General features: G+C 42.9%; 1 protein-coding gene across 1 annotated transcript in view; it reads left to right on the plus strand.

Annotated features, from left to right (window-relative positions):
• Nucleotides 1-5261, plus strand: part of GPATCH11 (G-patch domain containing 11) — a 43603-nt gene extending 38342 nt beyond the window's left edge. The window contains exon 8 of the mRNA XM_085857808.1: nt 4147-5261. Coding sequence (XP_085713934.1) covers nt 4147-4202 — 56 coding nt within the window. The 3' untranslated portion in view covers nt 4203-5261. The remainder of the gene's footprint in view (nt 1-4146) is intronic.
• The last annotated feature ends 8705 nt before the right edge of the window (nt 5262-13966 follow it).

Below are 13966 nucleotides of genomic sequence, written 5' to 3' on the forward strand. Positions count from 1 at the left end.
GTCAACTTCCCGACCCGGATCTCAACCAATGGTACTCCATCTCTTCTGGATCTGATTTTGACAAATTTCCCTGACAATATCTGCTGCTCTTCCTTCGCTCCAATTGGTTCTTCTGACCACGTCCTTGTTAAAGTGGACATCTCTCTGGCTGTTATCAGAGAACCACCTCACCGCCGTCGAGTCTGGCATTTCACTCAAGCCGACTGGCAGGGTCTCCGAGCAGCCATCAAACTTACAGACTGGTCTCCTATCACTACTTTCTCAAACATCAACTCATCCTGGGAATTATTTCAAAGAAACTTGCTCTCCCTCATGCACAGATTTATCCCCTCTCGTGTTCAGTTGTCTTACCCTTCCTCCCGCCCTTGGTTTACTGAAGCTTGTGGCGAGGCAGTTGTCCTGAAACAACTTGCCTTTGCCTCATCGAAAGCAAACGCAACTGAGGGCAATCTCAGTTCTTTCCACAAAGCTCGGAACAAGTGTGTATCTACCCTCAGGAGAGCCAGAAAACAACATCTTTCTCATCTCAAGTCTGAACTCTCAAACCTCTCTCCCTCCTCAAAATCCTGGTGGCTTTTAATCAAATCTGTTTCTGGTGTATGTTCCCCCTCCATCCCCTCCCTTACCTCAAATGGCCGCACTGCTGATTCCACACGTGATAAAGCTGAATGTCTAAACTCGGTGTTTGCAGCTAAATCTTGTGTCCCAAACCCATCACTATCTCTACCCACTTTACCCAGTCGCACCCAACTGTCCCTGGACTCTGTATCCTTTTCTCCTGACAAGGTGGAGAGCTTGCTTTCAAACCTCGAGTCAGATTCTGCAACCGGTCCAGACGGCATCAGCCCACGTGTCCTCAAAGCCTGCTCTTCTGCTCTTGCTCACCCTCTCTCTGTTCTATTCACCCTCTCATTTGCCCAAGGTCATCTGCCATCTGCTTGGAAATCTGCTAACATCACTGCCCTGCATAAAAAGGTGCAAAAACAGATCCCTGTAACTACAGACCAATCAGCCTTCTCCCAATCATCAGCAAGGTGATGGAATCCATCATCGCTTCAGACATGAAATCCTTCCTCTTCTCCAATGGCTTGATTTCCAATCATCAATTTGGTTTCAGACCAGGTCACTCTACCCTGGATATGCTGCTTCTGCTCTCCCATCAATGGATGGAGGTCCTCAATGCCAGACAGGAAATCCGAGCCGTATCCCTGGACATATCACGTGCTTTTGACACAGTCTGGCACCCTGCCCTACTCACCAAACTCTCTTCCCATGGTATTCAAGGCCATCTCCACTCATGGCTCGCAGACTTCCTCTCCTGTCGCAGTCAACGTGTGGCCCTAAATGGAGTTCTTTCATCCCCTCTTCCTGTGCAGGCTGGAGTTCCTCAAGGTAGCGTTCTGGGCCCTGTTCTTTTTCTGGTTTTCATCAATGATCTCTCGGACTCTCTGGAAAATCCTCTATTTCTCTTTGCCGATGACTCCACCCTCTGCCGTACCATCTGTCATCCCTCAGACCGGCAAGCAGCAGCTTCTTCGCTCACTGCAGATCTGGATAAAATCACAAACTGGTCCAACACGTGGAACATGTCTTTCAATCCAGACAAATCTCACACTCTCACTATGTCTCTTCGAAAGGACCGTTTACAAAACCCCCCATCCACTTTCTCAACAATCCTCTGGAAGAAGTCTTTTCTTTCAAGCTTCTAGGTCTCACTATCTGCCATGACCTTTCCTGGGAAAGTCACATTTCCAACCTCGCCTCAAAAGCCAGTCGCCGACTGGGAATCCTCCGTCGTGCTAAGTCCTTCCTCGGCCCTCTTGAGCTCCTGACCACTTACAAAGCTTTTGTCCGTAGCCTGATGGAGTACTGCTCTCCCCTCTGGGCTGGTGCTCCTGCCTCCCACCTTTCTCGGCTTCACGCTGTCGAAACCAGGGCATTTAAGATCATCGGCATCTCCCGCAATGAAGCTGAGTCTTTGGGCCTCTCACTCAATCACCGCAGGTTGGTCGGTGGTCTTTCTGTCTTCTACCGACTCCTCTCCAGCCTTGTCCCCCCTGCTCTCTCTGCGATTTGTCCCCACCACATTTCCACAGGGCGCTCAAGGTCCGCCAACAACCCCTTCTGGTAAAACTACCAAAATCACGAATCACTGCTCATCTTCACTCTTTCATTCCTCTTTTTCCCACCTTTGGAATAAACTTCCTCACTCTATTCTTTCCCATTCTTCCCTCCAGGCTTTCAAAACAGCTGTTCACCACCACCTCTTATCTTCCCCCATCCAAATCCTCGATCTTTTCTACCCCCGATAATCCACCCAAGCCCACTTCCTTCATTTCTCCTGCTTTCCTTCCTGAAAGTCCCCGAAATGTCCATCTTCTCTTCGCCATGTTCCCCGTCCCATCCCCATCCCTCTCCCTTCCACAGTTCACCTAATGTGTCTGTTCCCCACTGTTTTGTCCCTTCCACTCCCGCCCCTCTTGTCTCATGCCTCCTTGCTGTGAGTTGTGTGTTAGCTCTCATACGAGCCTCGACCAAGGTATACAAAAAAAAACAAAAAACAGGACATCTGAAGGAATTGAGGAATACTAATCTCCCATTCATCATCCCTGAAAATCTTGTATATTCAGATATTAGACTCTTTGTAGTTGACAAAAAACATAGATTACGACCTTTGGGGGCATCCATGAATTATATACTCCTCAAAATAATAACTTTTAACCTGCCCCCCTCGAAGCCTGGTGTTGGCTTCATGGTTATGGTGGCTGGCTTGGGATCTTAGGATGCAGAATTTGAGCCCTGTTCCATTGAATTAGCACCAGGTGGGGTTGACTCAGCCTGCCATCCTTCTAACGTTGATGAAATGAGTACCAGTGTAGTGGTGTAGGGGCACAGCATCAGTGGTACAGTCACACCCCAACAAAATGATGGCCATCTGGAAGCCAAGCTGCCATACGCAAGAAGAAAAAAAAAAAGAAGGAGAAGAAGAACCCACCCCCAACTAATGCACTTTAAATTTAATCTGTATAATCTGCCAATATAGCAATTGTTATACACCCCCCCCCTTCCCAGATACCCATCTCCCTTCTCCTCTTTTCTCCCCCTCCACACACTATCGCCTTTCTCCCCCTCCACTTTGTCCCCTTCCACTTTCTCCCCCTCCACTTTCTCGCCCTCCACTTTCTCCCCCTCCACTTTCTCCCCCTCCACTTTCTCCCCCTCCACTTTCTCCTCCTCCACTTTCTCCCCCTCCACTTTCTCCCCCTCCACACTCCCCTCTCTTTGAAGGGTATAACCAGGCCCCTCCCCCAACGAAGTACAGTACCGTCTATGAAAGGCATATACGAAACTGAGATAATGATAAGATCTTGTAATTTTTCTTACTTTGTAACAAAACTGGCTTAAAATAATTTTCAAGAAATTCAGTTCTTTATTTTGAAATATTCATTTCCACTTTGTTTTCGATTTTAGACCGATGTTCACAATACGTTTCTTCATGTTCTTCTTCACAACATACCTTTAATTTTTTTTTTGGTGGTAGCCATTTTTTGCCAGACATAAGTATGTTAAATCTAGACCTAATGGGTCTGACATCTTTTGTGTCTTGGTGACCACATCGGCACTTTAAGTGAACAAAATGAACACCAAATGTCTGCACGGCAGCCATGACCTCTGTCAAAGTCAGAATGTCTATCCAGGGCCCATTTTCCAACTTTGAATAAGACACCATCGATGTGTCTCAGGTGGGTTGTGCAATGTTTTTAAAATGTCGATAAAACTTTCTGATCCTAAGCTGAAATAAACAGCTGCTGATTTTCTCTGTTGAGACCACAGCGGTCAACAATGGCACAGAGTAATGTCATGCATAGCGGGCATAAAATGGCTGCCCAGACGTCAACCTTCGCAAAAAAATAAATAAATGGGATCGGCAGGAATTATTGGGGTCGGTCGGGTTACAGGAAACTCAACATTTTGTTTTAGGCCTTACTGAGTTGGTTGTTAGTTTGAATTGCTTCATGCAGCCATAATCAGTGAATCCTTTTTTATTTATTTATCTGTCATCCCAAATTGGGCCTTGTATTGCTGTTGTAAAGCAGTGCATTCTGATCCAAGTTTTTTTCTGATTTTTTTTTTTTTTGATGGTAGATGCTGACGACCTTGCCTCAAATTGTCCGGGAGATACTGCCGAAGACCATGACTGAAATACAAGGAACGATCTCTTTTTGTTCTTCACAATTATGAACATTTTGAGCTTAAAACATGCATTATTGAAATAGCAATGACTTTATCGGGCCATTGGGAATGTCGGCACAGGTAAAGGAATGTGTATAACAAACAGCAGCCGGTTCTCACAGACACTTGAAGAGCTTGTTGGGTTGAGATTGGTTTCCAAAGTGTGCATAAAACGTCATCATAATGTTTTTTTTTCTTCTTTTTTTTTTCTCCAACAATGTTTTTACTTTTATTTGATGACCAATTCCTCCCAAAAGCGATCTGCAATTTGTTGAGACAGATGCCTTACAGGAGGATTATGTAGCAGTCAGGTGTACCAAGCATTTCTAATCTGGATAGAGGATTACAACTACTTATTGGCAGTTTGTTTTGGGGTATTTGTTATCCATACCTGTGGAAATTGCTGTGGAATGCAATGGAGAAGTTTTGCTTTCGATTTGGTTCGTAAGATTGCATTTTATTTGTCCACTTATTTATTTGTTCTCGACTTCAGCCTTAAAGTTGGTCCCTCTCCTATGGTGTGTCTCTTGACACCCATTCTCTTGTGTGTTGTGTTCAGATGCAAAAGTCATAATGTGAAGGAACACATAAACTCCCAGGATTCATTGGTGCCCCAATTGCTAAAGGCCGCTTGGGTCAAATATTCAGTCTATGTTGTTTCCCTGATAAATTTGTTTTCAAGAATCGGCAACTGGGTTGCTCTTCCTTCTACCTTTTGCTTTTGCAACACAGGCTTCTGGTGCCCGATTCCACAGACGTACACGGTACCTTTTTGAACTGGGCAGCACTAATAGTTGGTACATCATATTCTGAAAGTTGATGTTTGTGCATTGTGCCCTTAAGCTAGATGCTCTCATCATGTGTTGTAAAACAAACTTCTGAGTTTTAAAAATCTTTCATGTACATTTAAGCGTTTGGTTTCTTTAAACAATTTCCATAATGATAGCCATGCTTTGTTGATGCACAGTTGCTTATAAATATCAATTTTTGATTCCTTGCTTAAATAAACTTCATCTGCTTGCCTGGAATTGTGATCATGTGTGATTTTTAACCACCGTTGCTGTAATGGTTAGTCCCTTATTTTTTGTGATTCCTGTGGTTCTTGTGCCAGCCAACGTTAACTTGCTTTGGTTACAAATCTTGCCACTTGAACACAACGTAAAGGATTTCAGAAGCACCCTCCCTGGATGGGTACCTGTCCAACTTGTCTGGCTGAAATGTCCCATTCACCTTCCTGATCCTTGACTTGCTACATCCTACTTCCTCCTTCCCTTTCTTTTCTTCAGTTAATTTTTTTGCATTTGACTGCTTTGAACATTGTGCATTTAATATTTTGGTTGTTTGGTAAACCTGTCCGTTTTGTTTGTAACTCCATTTTTAAATGTAATTTCTCACCAGACAACGTTGCCTATAGAGGGCAGTAAAAGTTGTAAAGAGCATGAAGATGGCAATGACTTCAGCAACATCAATCGCTGTCCATTGATGGAAGATTTATGAGGTTTTTGCCTCCATCCATCCAAGGGAATCAAAAAATGGGTTTGATGATGAACAGGAGTGTGTTGCCTTTTTTTATAAACACCGTTTTTAATGTTCATGCCACATTGATGTGAGGGCACTGAGTGTCAACGAGTGTTGACTCGTACCACATGTAGACCGTAACAAGTAAGTTAAGCAGATTAGACCTGCTTGAAGCCCATTATTTTGCCATCTGGCTTTTAAAATAAGAAAAAAAAATAGCCATGTGGTCATTCTCGTGACATGAGCTTAGTTTCCAGGAGCTTCAGATACAAATTCTTCATACTGACATCGCGTACATTGTAGATGCAAATACTATCTGAATCAGTAGCAGCATTTTGAACTTACAATGTCTGGGGTACTTCTCTAGTATCTACCACAAGGCCAACAGTGCTTCAACATATTAAATGCAAATAAATTTCTGATAGATTGTCTTGCACGATTATTACCTCCCCCACAGAAGGTGGATGGATGTTATGTTTCTCATCCCTGTTTGTTTGTTTGTTTGTTTGTGAATAGGATATCTCAAAGAGTTTAGGACGGATTTGGACTAAATTTGGGGGACAGATTCGGTGTGTGACAAGGACAAATTGATTAAATTTTGGTGAAGATCCGGAACCGGATCCGGCCTATCGGTGGGAGACAAAACGTAAACTGGCGGAGGTATGTGTTCAACCAAATGCTATTCTGCTTCGCGTTTTGTCATGAACCAGTATCTTTCTCATCTTTCACACGAATGCCTTTGTTGTTTTGTAAGCATGTACATGCGATTCTTGGAATCTTCTCTTAAATGCTCTCTGCACTCTCTTTGGTGACTTTGTTTCGATGTACATGTCATAATTAAAGATGTGCTGCTCGATGGTAAATTGCTCCATTATTTTTAATACCTGTAAAAAAGAAAAAAAAACAATTTTGCATCACAGGCAATCTAATGAAATATTAACTTTATTCACAACTACATATTACTAAGAATAAATCGGCATGATCAAATGTTGCCTTACTCCCCCTATATGAAAAAAATTGAAGGTTATCTGCTCATTCAAATGTTAAACATCAGAGATCCCTGCAGAATTTTCTAACTTTGCAAGAGGTCACAAAACTATTTCACTAGTTATATGCTGTTTCTACTGGTGGAGCAGCAGAGCAAACCAATTGTTCATTTTGTGATAACGGCACCAAATTTAGTACACATGTAGACAAACACCTTGGGAATAAATCTGGATTTGGGCCACTGCAGATAATCACCCAAACTGCCATGGCAGCCATTTCCAAAATGGCTGCCAAAGTCACACTCATTTTATTGACGTACTTGACCCAAGTTGCCAAAATGTCACTCATCTCAAATCAAAGTTGTGTATTCTGGTCTATTTGACAAGTGGGACAACATATTGTTGCCTTACAATCAAAAGGTTCTTTCTGACAGCTGAACCTTTGTTAGTTAGAACCTTTTTGAATATACGACGACAATATGGCCACGACTGAAAGATAATAGTATTAAATTGAAACAAATATTAAATAAATGATTATATAAATTTGATATTTTAAAAATTGATGAAAACCAAGCCCGTCAAGATTTCAAGAGGAAACTTACCGATAAACATACATACACTAACATATCATACAAACAATAACAACATAGTCAGTGTGCACAGTCTCCCTTACAGGAGCACTGTCTGTGCAGTGCATGGAAGCGATGCTTTCTTGCACTTGCAGTTCTTAGTGCAACCTTTCTTGCAGTCACAGGAGATCAGTTCAGAGCACCATTTGCATGCTTCTGGCAGTGTTGACCAGTATGGCTCATACAGTTAATCTGCTTTGATTCAGCCCCAGCAGGTAGATGAAGGAAGTACAGGATTCGCGAGCAGTGACTGATCACACATGAACACCCTGATATGTTGCTTTCTTCACATGCTGTTCCAGTGCTGCAAGTGTCGGAGGGATTTGCTGCACAGAGTTCTTCCTCGCGAACAATTTCTTTCTTGCCTTGTCCCCTTCTGTGCATTTGCTGGTTCGGTCATAAAAAAAGTATGACAAACCTCTTGACAGACTGCATAGTGTCGTCTGGGATATCACATGGTGCACATTCCAGTGTCAGCAATGCGTCAGCTAACTCTGGCAGAAACTTCCATATTGCCCATGCTGTCTTCTTACCATGTCCAGCAAAGCTCGATACCATATCACACCCAGTTAGTGCGTGAAACATGGGAAGGGCACGTGCTTTCTCTGGTCCGAGGCAGACAACCATTTGATGTGTGACCAGGTAGCCAAAACTGGAACTGGTACTCATTTTGCCAACCTCAGAAGGATGACAGGCTGAGTCAACTCCACCTGGTATTAATTCAACAGCCAAGCAGGATTTGAACTCAGAACCCTCGGATCCCAAGCCTACCACTCTAACCATTAAGCCAACACAAGGCATATGTAAGTGATGGGATACCTCGTATGCGCTTGCTCACCCATTCTTCATTTCAAAACCCAAGCCGACGTGAAAGAGCCATTACCGAGACTGAAAGATTCTTCATGACCACCTTCTCTTTATATGGCAACTGGAAGGTGGCACATGAACTCATTGATATGGCTGCTGCTTTGGAAATACTTGATATTAATGCTGAAATGGTTGCTATGCGAACAGTTGCCATGCAAAATTGAGGATCCTGATAAGGAATTCAATTACCTGTACAACATTGCAATTTTAAAAGTGCGAAGGCTATTGATGAGCATATTCTATGACCATGGGCAAATGATATCCTTGATGCAATCATCATCCTTGCTGCCTTTAGCATTGGTTTGCTTCCTGTAAGAAGTGAAACTTTCCTGCCCTTTCATGCTGTATCCACTTGGTTGGAATTACTAATGGAATCTTCATGCATCAGCACATGGACATAGATAGCATGGTTGATCTGCTACCATGGTTCAAGAATGTGCAGAGTGACGATGCTCCGGGGGTGGTGTGCGTTTGAGACTTTCAACACTCCAACCATGGATGTGGCCACCCCAGCCGTCCTGCTCCTGTATGCCGCCGGATATACAGCATGTGGTGTGATGGACCCTGGCAACGGCATCTTGCACATGATGCCCCTCTCATCCATCGACTCTCATCCACCTACGTTCTGTCCTACACCAAGTTTTACCAAGCATGGTTGCTCATTCGCCATGGCGGAGCATGAGATGGGGGGCAGCGGGGGGAGACATTGGTAAGAGACTCTGCAATGTGGCATTGGAATTTGGAATGGGGATGCTTGTGACTGCCTCTTCTTCCGAGTTGGAGAAATGCTATGAGCTTTCTAAATGCCCAAGTCATTACCATCAGCAGTGAATGACACAAAATAAAAATAACTGATCCTGGTCATGAAGTACAACATTGTGGTGAGACAACACCATCCTCTCCGCAGGTGCAGTATGCACCCAGGCATCATGAACTGCATGCAGGAGGGGATCGAGGCCCTGATACTCAGTACAACGCCGCAGTACGCAAGAACCCGTCTGGACCAGTGGTTCCGTCCTTACATCACTATCCACCTTCCAGCAAATATGGATCGGCAAGCAAGAGTGTGAAACTTGGTTGGCGCACTTTGATAATGGATGGCCGGGCTCGGTGGTCTGTGCTTGGATGCTGATGTCCTGGGAATAGAGATGCTCGATTCGATTGCCTGTTTAGACTTTTAGCATTCATAAAATTGAATTGATTGTGATGATGTCTTATGACAAAAAGGAAGGCTTGTGGAGACAGATTTCTCCAAAATTAGCCGAATGATTTTTAGTATGATGATAAAAGGAAAAATGCAGCCAATTAAGCTTGATTGATAATTAACTTGAGAAGTAAAGTTTTTAGCATATAACACAATGTATTGTTATAACCCTAAAATGGGAAATGTCTGATTCAAATACCACATGATTATTACATTTATCTGCTTTATGAACATGTATCTATTTTGAATCTATGTCTCCATTTGCATTTTAAATGGCTTTGTATTTCTTTACTGTATTGGAAGGTTACCAGCTTGTCACGTAAACATCAGACCCCTTTCTCCCAGGCAGTCTGGCCTTCCAAATAATCTTTAATCTTTATTCAGTTAAATAGAATTATCTATTATTCGCTTTAGCTTATTAAAATATATCAAGGGATCCTCATATATTAAATAATTATATGCTGGTGTCTGAAAGTCTGGCTGGACCCTTTGAAGCTGGAGTCTCGTGCTATTGGAATGTGTGCTTAGACGGTGTCCAAATGTCTGCTTTGAACCCTTATCATCTTCTGATTGTAAAGTTGTTTTCCAGCCATTGAGTTCACGCTGCCTATCAGCCTTAATGCAGATATTGTTTTATTTGTGTGCTTGCTCATTGGGAATAGATGAGAGCACTCGTTATGTTTTCTGAATTGTGAAATTACCAGCAATAAATTCCTTCTCAACCTCTGGATGTCTAGTTGCAAGCTTGCAACGCCTTGTATGAATAACGTGTGATGCTTTAAAGTAAGAGTCAGCAGTGCCCACTGTTGTGATGTCTTCTTGCACCAGTGCTTGAACCCAGCCAGTTCCATGCAACCAGTCACCAAGGGTCTTCAAAGCAGTCATTTATACCACCAAACATTATGACGAACTGGTCTTCTTCATATTCCTCCAGCCACTTCCACTGATTCTGTTTCACAATGGTGTAGAGGGTTTGATCAAGGGTAATTCCTGGTGTCTGACCGACAATGAGATGTTCAACAGCATTCCTCATGACATTCATTGAGTGTCACATCATACGGTAAGAAATCATTGCACATACGGGAAGAAATTATTCTGCCCGTGGCAGTAGCGGAGTGATGAGGGGGCGAATGGGGCAACCGCCCCAAGCACGAAGTTTATGGGACGTCAATACTTCAACTAGTTACAAAATAAGGTATTTACTGAGGTTTTTCCACCTCAACTAGTTACAAACAAGGATAAAGGACATAAAATGTCAGAGTCCCCATTGTTTTAGTAATTTTGCTGCACAAAGTGAAAGGGCAAGCCATATTTATTTACAAATAAAATGGCCGCCAGTCTACCAGTCGGCAATCTTTGATCAGATCACAATATAAAGTTAGGTGCAAGTGTATGCCATCATGTACTGTGCTTTTGCCACGTTTGAACAAAATCGGACCATGCATGGCCGAGAAATGGTTGGAGACACATTTAAGTGACAAAATGGCCGCAAGTCGGCGATCTTGGATCTGATGTCGAAAAAAAATATGTGCATATGTAAGACATCATTCATTATATGTGTGCCAAGTTTGAACAACATTGGTAAATGCATGTCCGAGAAATGGCTGAGGACGTGTTCAACATCAGATTTTTTTTTACAACTAAAATGGCCGTCAGTCGACCATCTTGGATCATATGATGAAGCAAAATGATGTGTGTATGTGTACCATCTTGTGTTGTCTTTGTGCCAAGTACGAATAAAATTGGTCTATACATGTCCGAGATATGGTTGTGGACGCACACACGCACGGACGCAAAATTCGAGACCAAATCCATCAGACCCTGTTTCAGACTAAGTTCAACTGGGTTTAATAAGATGTTTACTGGAGGTACTATATTTTGACTAGTTACAAATAAGGTATTTACTGTGAGGTTTTCCATCTGAACCTGTTACAAATCAGTAAACAAGAAAATGAGCAATCAGAGATTGCAGACCCTTGCCAGAACTTGTTTTGTATGGTTCGTTGTGTGGTGTTTGTGTACTGATGTGTTATGTAATTAATGAGGGACATAATTAGAACTGCCACTTTATAAATGCTGGCAGTGATGACTGGTTCAGCCATTTCAGAGAAGATTTTTGAAGGTTTAAAAAAAAACAAAAAAACAATATGTCTGCCGAATCACGTGACTGATGACATTATCAAAAAAAATTTTGTGGACCATTTTATCCCGAGATGACCCTCAAAATTTTTCATACTGATCGGATGTGAAGTTCTACACGTGCAATTATGACGTCATAAAAAAAACTAAAACTCATTCCCCCATGAGTACTTGCTATGTGCCAAGTTTCAATTTTTTTCCTTTGTGCGGTTTCAGATACAGAGGTCCAAAGTTTTTCCGTTTTCCAACATGGCTGCAAGTTGACGTGTGCGGACGTGACGCACGTGTCGGGGGGAAGTGAGCTGTGAGCTGGTGCTCCAAGTGTCTGGACAAAAAGGTAAACATAATGAGCGGCCTCGGCAAGTGTGTTAGATTGGAAAGATACCCTCGAGGTAGCACAATCACCTCCAAGCTGTCTCACCTGGGTTCAAATCCCTCCCCAGGTATAAACATCTCAGTTTTTCACAGGCAGATCATCTCACCTTTGGAGATCATTTCTCCTTGCCTTTCTCTGCTGCTCTGTCTCATCAGCTCTAGCCCTCTAGGCCATAGAAATACCACACCACACTGCATGCTTGTTTGATGTAATTGTTGTTCATGGTCTTGTCGCACACCTGCCTGCTGTACTGCTTCAGCATTAACTTGCCTTTCACCAAACCCAGGTCTACTTGGACCAGGATGGGGATTATACGGTCATGATTTTTTTTTTTTTTTTGCCAAATGGTACTAATATTAATATTATAATTAGTGTTAATAAATGCTTTGTTGCAATGTTATTGTTTTTTATTTATTTATTTTATAATTAGAATGCCATGCCATGGAAGGATCTATGAAATTGTTCTCTACACCTTAACATTCATTGTGCGTGTTCGGAAACGTGAGAATTCTTCCAGATTCTTTGTAGTTAATTGGCCTAATCAACTCAGGAGGTCATGACGAAATCGAAATCGATTCTCATTTTGAACAGCTTGCAGGGATCTGCTGCTAACCCCGTTAGGGAAGCTTGGAACTCTTTCCGATGGCCCTCTCCGAGCAATTCCTGACTGTTCCAGTTCCAGTGCCTGTGGGGTGCTATAATTGACCTTTCGCCCCGGGCGCTACATACCCGAACTATGCCACTGGCTGGTGGCCATATTGTAAAATGGCGACCACGGCTTCCAGAGTGGAAATTAGAGGTGGCCCAATGTCCAAATTTGTTCAGAATGTATTGGACTAGGTCTGTGCCAAATTTGGTGCTTTTATCACAAAATGAACAACTCGTCTCATCTATGGAGTGGAGCTATGTCACCCTACTATACTACTCCAGCACTACTTTAATGGCACCAATTAAATGCACCTTTTTCTGGCGTCGCCCTGACAGTTTTTGGCTCATGACTGTCACAAACCAGCTGACCTGGCTTGATGTTCATCTCGCCGTGTTGGGTGGGAATCCACCCTCATGGTAAGTCTACCTCTGTACCATTGTGTGAAGACCAATTATTATAAACTCTGTAAACAATCTTTAGAAAGTTCACCATAGATTGTTCACCATCACCAAAAAAAAAAAAGATTGTAGCGTTGAATGTGGGGGAGTGAGGTGGTGAGAGGGTCTCGTAAGGGCGACCATCAAATCGACCTGAGATTGACGTGCATTCTGCGATTTCTAGAAAAGTGAGAAAAAGAAATTGTGTTTTATTTTACTGTCTGCTTCCAACTTGTTCAGATATTGTGAAATCGTTTCTTTGATCACTCTTCATTGTGGATGCACGTAATCCAAATTAATCGGTGATGATTAAAGCAGAACTAATGAAGCTTCATTTGCAAACAGCTTGATGATCCTAATGATCAGCCCTTGTTGCCATCATGTCTACTTTGGGTTATTATGAAATTTGTCCTGCCCTGCAATGCAACATCCTGCTTTTGTATCTTTATTTATGGAAATCTTAATGAATTATGATTATTTGACAACCTATTATTATTTATCGATTTATTTATCTCAAGGAGATGGGGATGGCCAGACGGAGGCCCCTGGAGTACCGGCGGAAAGTGGACGCAGCGACGCGCTGCTCCGGCGCATGCTCCCATACCTGAGGACTTGCATCGGTCCCAGGTGTACCCCGACTACAATGACCAATTAAAATTCTCGAACTATTCTCATCGATACCTGGCCCAAAGATGCATTCCAATTATTCTGTCGTGCACACACGTGTGTACTGCTCCCGTGCGAGCGACGCAGCACTGTGAATGCGAGTGCACGTGCAAGGGCATCGAGGTGGGTATTGCACAGAAAAGGGAGGAAGGAATCTGTTCGCATCTGGCGACATTTTCTCTCTTGCAGAAGCGAAAGGTTTCATGTTCGTTGCCAGAAGCAAGCACTCAGAACGTCTGGAACTCTGGAGAATGAAAAGAGA

Source organism: Eptatretus burgeri, chromosome 15 (assembly GCF_056783735.1).
Source record: "Eptatretus burgeri isolate ZD-2024b chromosome 15, Ebu_testis_v1, whole genome shotgun sequence".
Taxonomy (NCBI): Eukaryota; Metazoa; Chordata; class Myxini; order Myxiniformes; family Myxinidae; genus Eptatretus; species Eptatretus burgeri.